The sequence below is a fragment of the Colias croceus genome, chromosome 2 (genome assembly GCF_905220415.1).
Source record: "Colias croceus chromosome 2, ilColCroc2.1".
Classification (NCBI taxonomy): Eukaryota; Metazoa; Arthropoda; class Insecta; order Lepidoptera; family Pieridae; genus Colias; species Colias croceus.
In genome coordinates, this window is record NC_059538.1 from 10576786 (window position 1) to 10587933 (window position 11148).

An 11148-nucleotide genomic window follows, 5' to 3' on the forward strand; every position below is an offset into this window, starting at 1 on the left:
TATATCGACTAGGTTGCCAGTCAAAAGGAGAATGGCAAACTCCCATAGGACTCTGGGCGATCGTTACACTGATGATTTATGGGTGATTAAATAGATAAAAATATACAGACTCTATGAATATAATAATTATAGATCTTTTCTATGGGATAGCAGAGATATTGGGATATTGATTAAGATCAATTTTGAATATAACGTTACTAAGGCCCTTCTGCCATTAGGTACGATACTTCTAGAATACGATACTCGCGTAGAACTACTTAGATATTTGCTGGCTACCCGATGCTCGCATATTATGCGACTGAAAAATGGCTAAATTCATCATTATTGTGCCTTGTTTTTGTGGACCGACGTTATAATAATAATAATTAATTTATTTATTGCAACAACAGTTACGTCGTTATGTCGAGCAATCAGCGATTCCAGTGACGAAGAAGCTCTTGCAGTTTTTCTTTTTTATAGAAATAGAAGACGCCAACGTAAGAGTAAGAAGTACTGGATACTTTTTGTAGCCGAACGAGAACTACAACATGAGGATTAGATATTTTTATCTTTCTAACGAAGAGATACGCGCGAGAGTCGAGACGCGATGCAAAAGCGACCGACACGGTGAGTAGTGCTATACTAGTCGCGGACGTGTAGGATACCAGTAGCGTAGTGTGCGAGCCTACATAAAAATGTATGTGAGATACTCCGCGGTGACTAGTCTCCGAGACTTGCAGGATACTTGAATCGCCTATGCGTATCGTAATGGGAGAAGGGCCTAAAACTTCACTCAAATGTCAAACAACAAACATAAACAAATCACTCATCACTGACACAATTATGATTAATAATTTGACATTTTATTAATGGCCAGGTACCTTAATAAAAATGTTATAATTATTATTGATTAAGTAAAACATGTTTTTATTTTATAGAATGATCTAAATAAATTAAGATATGTGTTAAAAATAAGTTAAGTTTTGCTTCTGATTTATAAAGCATTTGAATTCAAAAAAATTAAAAATAAAATATAGACATTCATTCTGTGGTATTAATCGATATATTCGACTTTTTTACTCCTGACAACACTGACAATCTCTGCTTGATAAGACCGGTAGTCATAGAAATCTAAATAACAATGCCGGTAGTGAACACATTATCTTTTTTTTCAAAGATTTGTTTTCCCATAGAATCAGAAGTAAATATTTTACCAAGAATTACTAAAAATAACATAATGAATTTTAAATATATTATGATTTCTGTAACAGTTAGGCCCAGTTTCGCCATTCTCCTTTGGCCTCAAGCATGTTTTATTAAAATAAATTTTTTCGATCGATTCGAGATCGATGAATCGATTTTTTTGGAAAAAAAATCCGTTCACTTGTTATTTATAGTCTACATCACCTTAAATTACATAAAGATACTAAAAAACCACGTTTGCCGTTTTTCACCTGCCACCCAGCCTGGTGCAAACAGGTATGGTTTCAATCCATAACGCACATTAATGAATCATATATCAAATTAAAGCTATTTTTTTTTCTTTTCAATATCATATATGATTGCCTTATTAAATTCAGCTGCAAATGAGGGTTGCTGGCTGTTAAAGATGATGAATATTAATTAAAATTGCTTGCGGCCAAATTTTGACTGGAAATCTAGTCGATATACATTCTCTTAATTATAAATATACATAAAATTTTCGTTTCATCAAAAAAACTATGAACGTACTTATCCTGCGGTGGGATCTTCGATAATAATTTTACTAATTTTATAAGGGCGCCTTCAATTTATGCGTTACCGCGAACGCTCGCGGCGCCGCACCGAGCGTTTTGTATGAAAAAAGGATCGTACGTCTAACGCACCGCTTCGGCACCGCAGCCGTCCGACACGAAACGCATCAATTGAAAGCGCCCTGAGTTTTTTGTTTGGATCATCGGGCTAAACTCAGAACTACTGATTTTATTTTTTTTCGTTTTGATACCAAAGTTAGTCAATTTATCGAAGTAGGCTATATATAGCCTAAATAATATTACATTACCAATAGATGCGAATGTGGTGAATACTTTAGCATTCATATGTATTAACAAAAACGATTTACTCATTGACTTCTCTTTTTATTATGTATTTTAACTTCGAATAAATAATTTCTAAAAATTAATTAAGGTAAGGTTTATGGTGCGATTTGTAAGAACTTAATATAACCCTATACATTTTTACATACGTATATCAAAAGTAGGCAGTGTAAAAATGTGTGAGTATTCTGAGATTTACTATTTTATTAAAATTATATCACTATCCAATTTCACTAAATATGTTTAACGATGTTTATGTAGATGGTAAAAATAAATAAAACAAGAATTGTAACTGAGATTATATTTGCAACATTTCTTACAAGGAACTAAATAAAAAAAAACTACACAATCATATTATGCGCCTGGGAATTTGTAGATCACGAATTTATTATAAAAAATTAACACAAATTATATTTGAATGTTACAATAATACAGTTTCATAGACGTTATACACCTAAATATAAACATAACATTTGATTACATTAAACACTGTATGATTGTTGATACAAATAAACTAATAAGGAACTCTAAATATTCACGTTTAATCATGCATTAACTAAAAGCGCATAAATACTCGATTATAGTTAACAAATAACAAGAAAATATCCAGCTTTCATAAAAATATCGACCAAAAAGGTCCCTCACTTTAAATTGAACACGATTTCGTCCCTTGCGGCAGTGCAATAATCTCAAACCGAATTAAAAGAAAAAGTATCCAAATGGATTATACTATAAATGTTAAAATGCTATATTATTAGAGTCTATACTATTTATAAGCGTTAAGGCAAGTGGGTTTAGTTCTATTTTCACACTATTCTCTTGTAGTTAAAAAACGTGTATATAAATAATAGCATCTATATAATGTAATATGTATATAGTTATAAAAATTGTTCTATTTCCGATATTCATTGCCTTTTATTAAAATAATAATCTCACTTAAAAGCTGATTGTGTGTGCGATCGTACAATTCAGCGTAAAGTAGCCGCCATAATAAATGCTGCCTGTCAAATTTCCCGCGCAATTTCAACCACAGATTACACAAACCGTACCTACAACTACAGTTCTATTTTTAAACACTATTCGTTGTTGTGACGTTCTTATGAATACAGATAAAATAAAATGACTGTGTTGCCCGATCCACATATTATAATACACAAATTGTACAATCACACAGACAAAATGATTATAATGATAAAAAAGCATTACTCTTCAGCCGGGAACTTTGTGACGGCGTCGTTGATGGCCTTTGCTACGTATTGCACATTGCTTGGGTTAAGGCCACAGATGTTGATACGTCCGGACTTCAATAAATAAATGTGGTGTTCTTGGATGAGATATTCGCACTGTTTCGGTGTGAGACCCGTGTATGAGAAGAGGCCGATTTGTTTCACTATGTGGTCCCAGTTTCCTGGTGTGCCCAGTCTGAAAAAAATATATTTAAATGTTATTTTTGTAAATATTTGAAAGTACTTATTATTATAATATTTGAAAACTTCTTATTGTATTTCTGTTTTTGGCAAGTGTTTAAAATTATCAGTATTAAAAAAAATTGCTCCTATAATTATAATATATTCAATACGTACTTGATAAGCTCAGCACGAAGCGCTTCTCTCATCTGCATTACTCTGGCAGACATCATTTTGATGTGGTCTCTCCTGAAAAAAAAATTCATAAATTATATAACAGTCTAAATATAGATATTATTTTTAATATAATATTTGATTTTATATGATTCTGTGATCAATTACTTTATATAATTTATACTTTTTTTTGTAAATTGTGAATTCAAAAAAGTCAAAACTTTATTGCATTATAGCATTCAGCCTGTGAATGGGACGAAGAAGTTTTCAAATTGTGTTGTTATAAGTAACAACTACAAGTCCTTCCCCCTCAACCTGTCCTTCCCCGTCCTGTTGTCACCAAAACCTAAAGCTCACCACTCACCCCCCTGTCAAGACCTAAAGCTCACCACTCGCCCCCCTGTCAAGACCTAAAGCTCACCACTCGCCCCCCTGTCAAGACCTAAAGCTCACCACTCGCCCCCCTGTCAAGACCTAAAGCTCACCACTCGCCCCCCTGTCAAGACCTAAAGCTCACCACTCGCCCCCCTGTCAAGACCTAAAGCTCACCACTCGCCCCCCTGTCAAGACCTAAAGCTCACCACTCGCCCCCCTGTCAAGACCTAAAGCTCACCACTCGCCCCCCTGTCAAGACCTAAAGCTCACCACTCGCCCCCCTGTCAAGACCTAAAGCTCACCACTCGCCCCCCTGTCAAGACCTAAAGCTCACCACTCGCCCCCCTGTCAAGACCTAAAGCTCACCACTCGCCCCCCTGTCAAGACCTAAAGCTCACCACTCGCCCCCCTGTCAAGACCTAAAGCTCACCACTCGCCCCCCTGTCAAGACCTAAAGCTCGCCACTCCCTCCCGCACCACCTGTCACCTGTCACTTGCCACATAAAGCTCGCCACTCACCACTCGTCAAACAGCTTGGTGTCAGCGAGCACGTTGGCCACAACCCTCGCCCCGTGCGCCGGCGGGTTGGAGTACGAGCCGCGCACCACCCACGTGAGCTGCGACTTCATAGCGGGGATCAGTTTGGCGTCCGATACTACGAAGGCTAGGTTGCCGACACGCTCGTCTGTAAAAGAGGTTTGTATTAATTTTCGCGTGTTGTGATTTTGGTAAGTACAATCAGGTAATGTCTATTGAACCATTTCTGTTTTAAATATTCACCTGATAAGTATAGGCGTTTACCTATTTGCGATATAGACAAACTTTTCAGAAAATAATAAAATATAGGCAATGTCAGGCATTAGTCATTACTTAAAAACATGCATCAATTAATTTAAGATTATTAGTTCTTGTTGACTTTTTTAAGTGAATAATATTAAAATAACTAAGAAAATCCCAATTAGCTTTAAAATAATACTCATACATATAATAATATATTTTTTTTTATTCCCTATAATTTACCCACAACACACAAAACTAGCCCGTATCGCACTCACTATAGAGCCCAAAGTTCTTCGCGTACGACTGCGAGCACACGAGCTCGAAGCCGCGCTTCACGAAGTAGCGCACCGCCCACGCGTCCCGCTCGAGGTCACCAGACGCGAAGCCCTGGTACGCGCTGTCGAAGAACGGGAACAATTTGCGTTCCTGGACAAAAATATCAATATTAAATTCAAATTAGACACAAAAAAATCCAATTGAAAACAATTTTCAAAACTCTATTCATGGTTTTAAATTTGAATATCCTGATTGGAACACATGTAGTCGCACATGTATTTTAATGGACGTTTTATTTTATGATTTGACGTCAATTCTTACTTAAACAGTCTTTACTTTTGTGATATCTTTATAATGAGTTACATGCAAACAACAAAATGTCCACTTTCCGACAATTTATAAATTGTTTATTACCCCGTTATCAAGAAAAACATTGCTTAGAACGGAGTAGTAAACATTATTTTTTTAACAATAATTTTATTAATAACCAAGCACATCAAACCTGCATAACATCAGCGATCTTGATCCACTGCTCTTGCGTGGGATCAATGCCGGTCGGGTTGTGTGCGCACGCGTGCAGTATGACCACAGAGTTCTCTGGCGCCTTCTGTAGATCCTCGATCATTCCGTCGAAGTCGATCGCCAGAGTTTTGGGGTTCCAATAGCGGTAAGTGCGTGGTGACGTGAAGCCAGAGTTCACGAATACGAGGTGATGGTTTTCTAAAAAAAAAATGAACACACTAATAATTAGCCTTCGTCTGTATGTCAGCTACATTTTTGTATATAACCAACTCCTTTAGAATCGATTTTGACCCACTTTAAAGGGACAGTTAAAAAATAGAGCGTGTGTGCCGAGTCACGACTTATAGAGTAAGATCCCAGAGCGATAAGACATAACTTATTTTCTAAAAGATGAAACTTTAAGTTCTCAGTAGTGTCTCATGTACTTTGTATACCTGCGTGTTTGTGAAGTTTGCCCAGTGACACCTGGGCAGGTACCAGGTGAGAAAGGTGACTAAAAATAAGAGTTACTTTACTTAAATTTAGATGGCTGATTTTTAGATATATTTTATAGAATATCATTCTCAAATGGTATCGCAAGTATCAGACACTTTTCATGGACCAAAACTTTAGTCAGACGCTTTAAAGCTCCACCAAAAATAAATAAACTTTACTTATTTTTTAATGTCTGATTTTTTAATATGTTATCAACATAACTATTACAAAATTATATTTAATCAGTCAGACAAATTGGAATGACCAAAAATCCACTAAACACAAAAAATATTCAGCCGTGAGTACGAACGCGAGAGCACTATATGAGCATGCGTGTCAGAGGGAAGAATGTAAATATTCCAAAAAGTACTTACTGCTTTCGATAAAATATTTCTGCATCTCTTTTCAAATAAAATGAATTTCAACATTAAGGTAATAATTAATAATTATTAAAATTAAAATAATTTATTGCATATATTATATTATAGTTGCATATATGATATGAATTGCATATATGATATTATAATTATTGTATTTTTATCGATACGTGACTTTACCACTTTGTCAAGCACTAAGCCTGTCACACTATTTTCTTTTTCATCCTAAAACAAAAAGGTGGAGGTTCTATGCTAAAAAATAATTTACCGAATATATGCAATAAATTATTTTAATTTTAATAATTATTAATTATTACCTTAATGTTGAAATTCATTTTATTTGAAAAGAGATGCAGAAATATTTTATCGAAAGCAGTAAGTACTTTTTGGAATATTTACATTCTTCCCTCTGACACGCATGCTCATAAAGTGCTCTCGCGTTCGTACTCACGGCTGAATATTTTTTGTGTTTAGTGGATTTTTGGTCATTCCAATTTGTCTGACTGATTAAATATAATTTTGTAATAGTTATGTTGATAACATATTAAAAAATCAGACATTAAAAAATAAGTAAAGTTTATTTATTTTTGGCGGAGCTTTAAAGCGTCTGACTAAAGTTTTGGTCCATGAAAAGTGTCTGATACTTGCGATACCATTTGAGAATGATATTCTATAAAATATATGTAAAAATCAGCCATCTAAATTTAAGTAAAGTAACTCTTATTTTTAGTCACCTTTCTCACCTGGTACCTTCCCAGGTGTCACTGGGCAAACTTCACAAACACGCAGGTATACAAAGTACATGAGACACTACTGAGAACTTAAAGTTTCATCTTTTAGAAAATAAGTTATGTCTTATCGCTCTGGGATCTTGGACTATTAAAAGTGAAACTTCTATGGCAAGATTCAAAAATACCAAAATCGTCGCCTTACTCCATGACATGGCGGTATTGCCATGACGCGACCTTGAAATTTTACTCTCAAGGCGCCTAAAGAAGTTAATTAATAGGGGTTGTCGAGGAAGTTTTAACCATCCAATTAATTTGGCAATAAGCTATTTATTTAAAACAATGCGGGCGAAGGTGCGGGCGGAAAACTAATATTACATCATTGATATTGAAGAAACAAATAATTGCACAGTTTCCAAAATTCTAAACAACTGTCTTTTATTTAATTTTATACAGTGACTATTTGTACCAAATGTGTACTTATAGATTAATTCAGATTTCATAATATTTTCGCTTTAAATTTATCCTTTTATAATATACAATTATCACGGTAATTAATAAAAATCTTCCAAATCACAATTTTATCTACAAAAATATTGTTTCCACTCTTCGTCTTAAATTTACGTGATTGTTGTACCTACTGTATATCAGTTGGTAATATCTCAACACGAAATGAATCAATTGAAAGCTATAACGTTTTTGATAACATAAGCAACAACTTTTTCTATTTCACAATTTAATTAAGGCATTTATGTACACATAAGTGTTCTGTACCTAATTAAAACATAACCTGAACACAAATTATATCTTTATTTAACAACTTTATTTTTCAATTTTTAAACTCACTATAGATTGTAAAAGTCTTTATTATATTACTGACAAATTTATCTGGCAATATATCAGTATATCTTTAAATTTTACATAATATTAAATTAATTAATCTTTCTCACCCCATGTTGGACTCGAGTAGTAGAATGTTGTGTATTTAAGGTGCTTGTTCAAAAATTCCGCACCAACTCTTAAACTTCCTGTTCCCGACAATGTTTGGACACCAAAAGCCTGTAATTAACATAAAACATTATCCACTCTTCTTAGTTACTCATAAATAATGTATGTGATCACTGATGAAATAAAACTACATATATATTTTTACTAGGTTCTTGAGTTAATCCGTAACAAAACAATCTAACTTGCGTATTTATCGTAAGAGTAGATAATAAGAGAAATTGTACAAATTAAATACATTGTATTTAAATCTCTCTCAATAAATATTTAGATTACACTACTTATAAGTACAAACAAATAATAAATTAATAAAATAGCGAATATTTTCACTACATAGTATAAAACACAGTCGCTGTCACTGCCTATTCATCCCTATGTTTGTTTCAATCTTTTAAATGCAACTGATTTTATGGGGGTTTTCGAAGAACGTTTCAGTATGCATAATTTGTTAAGTTTTCTTCAAAGCGGGCGGAGCCGCACGCAGAAGGTTAGTTAATTATAAACTTACTCTTCCTTCAGCCAAAGCAGGACTGTCTTCACCTAACAGCATAGAAACTGACAAGTTGCTGAATTGTTCAAGGCCTGCAATACAAATTATAAGATAATATTTATGTAAGTATTAGTTTACTAACTAATTTCCTTTGCTATAACAAATCAGTAGGTAATACAGAAAAGCTTTTAGTACAACACTGCACAAAGCTGGTATTTATTATAATTTATTTGGAAAATAATAATCTTAGCCTGGTTGCAGAGCTTGACCGACCATCAGTGCGTACTTCAGTCGCGCTTGTCATATGTATGAAAATTCATAAAACCGTTCATAGCTAGACCGACCATACGCACGCGTATTGTCATGCGTATATGTGTCATATCATACACATTACACATTGTTGATGCGTATCGTCAGGATCGACGGTACGCACTGATGGTCGGTCAAGCTCTGCAACCAGCCTGAATAATCAATACTCCAATACAGTAAATAAGTTGCATCAATAATAACATATTTTTAATAACATCCATTCACATGTATGTGAAGTATTTTTTAAGGTTGTCTTATATTTACTAAACAGACATTGCATATGATACTACAAGGGTATTATAATAAAAAGAGTGTATGTCAAGCACATGTGTCAGAAGTAAAACTTCATCAGCAAGATACAAGGATACCAAAACGCCACTCCACGCGGACGAGACGGTATTGCCATGACGCGTCCTTGAAATTTTACTATCAACGCGCCTAAAGAAGTTTCACTACAAATTTTATATAGGTATTCCCCTTTTAATCCACTTTACATTGAAGATTTAATTTATTTTATCCTGATCTTATAATAATGAATATTGTAAGTACACAAACATTTTATGTGCTTATTATGTAGTTTTTAATAATACAATCTAAATTATATATTAAAATTTCTTCTAAGACTAAATGGACACAATCTAGCTAAAATTTTAATTCTGAATTCATACCATCCAAAAAAAGTACATATTTGTCATAAATATTCACAATATGATTCTGTGCAATTAACATTTAAGTAAACTAAGAAAAAAACATGATAACAAGGTGTCTTATATAAAAAAACCTTTGCTTATCAACTGTAGGAAATATATTACATATTTAAAATATTATTATGGTGTTATGTCATTGTGAATAGATAACATATCTATTTGGAGATTGATAGTAAACTCGTCATTTTAAGGGGTTAGGAATCTTTTCCCTAAATAATTACATAAATAATTTAGATACATTAACATATTTATAGGTTAATCAGAGCAATATAAAACTTATTGTATTTTCTGATAAGATAAGCCTTGTATGTGCTATTTCTACTCCTTTACACTAATCTTGAATCATTATTGTATTGATAATTTTTATTATAAAATTATAATGCGAACAACAATTAAAATTTCTTAAATTAGAGAAAAACATGCACTACTCATTATATATTTTATTAACATGCATAAACTTTTCAGTGTTTCAATCACAATGATATATATACGCATGCATTTTGGATTTTTATATCAAAGGATTAATAATAACAGAATCTCACCGAGTACAGGCAGGTATTCATGGAGCAGATTTTCATTAGCTGCCATCTGTTTTTCCATTTTACGCACAACAGGCAATACCCATGGTTTTCCATTTTCATCTCTGTATGCTGTAAAGATACAAACAATTCATTTACCGGTAAAATAGTTAATATAAAAAGGATACATAAAGTGTTTTAAAAAAATTAATAAAAACAAAATGGTAGAGTATCCTTTCTCAAATAGTGTAATCAAAATAAGTTTATTTTTAAGACAAGTCAACCAACTCGATCTTGAACCTTAGCAATAGTCAAAAATATACTTTTGTTTACAATATTTTGGCACATCATCAAGACACCGGTAAACAATATACAATATTGTATGTTTCATATTTATTTTTACATCCCCTTTCGCTTTGCGTGATGCGATGCCGGTATGCTGATTTATCAAAATATTATTACATAATAACATTTATTATATCGCATTGTTTCTAAACATATTACGCTAATAAAATATACCTAACTAATTGTTACACTTACCGCCAACTCCCAGATTCACTTTATTTTTATTTGTGTCGTCGGCACACAATTTATTTAGCAGAAACACCTCAATCGGTGGCCCCTGCTCGACAACCGCGAAACGTGAACTCATTGTTATTATTGTATTATTTAAAACACAACCAAATTAGCCAACACACCGACACGGAATGATTTAAACAATCGATCTATATTACTATACTCTTTGCAATCGATACTGAAATGCTCTTATTTAATATATTTTTATCACAAAAAATACTTTTATCAGTAGATTTCACCAATATGACCTTTCACAAAAACAATGTCATTTGCGTCACTGTCAATTACATGTTTATTCTATGTAGGTAGGTTATAGGAGAGTATATTTGTTCTGTGGTTATAGGATTCCTTAGTCATTGGTTATTTATTCCAATGGT

At 33.3% G+C, this 11148-nt stretch overlaps 1 protein-coding gene across 1 annotated transcript; it reads right to left on the reverse strand.

Annotated features, from left to right (window-relative positions):
• Positions 1-2340: 2340 nt before the first annotated feature.
• On the reverse strand, positions 2341-10914 carry LOC123702929 (aspartate aminotransferase, cytoplasmic). The gene is made up of 9 exons (XM_045650788.1): positions 10736-10914; positions 10220-10327; positions 8680-8753; positions 8117-8225; positions 5568-5785; positions 5065-5215; positions 4529-4694; positions 3638-3709; positions 2341-3476 (listed from the first exon to the last, which is right to left on the reverse strand). The coding sequence occupies exons 1-9, from the start codon at positions 10845-10847 to the stop codon at positions 3257-3259; spliced, it is 1230 nt and encodes a 409-aa protein (XP_045506744.1). The 5' UTR covers positions 10848-10914; the 3' UTR covers positions 2341-3256.
• Positions 10915-11148: the final 234 nt, after the last annotated feature.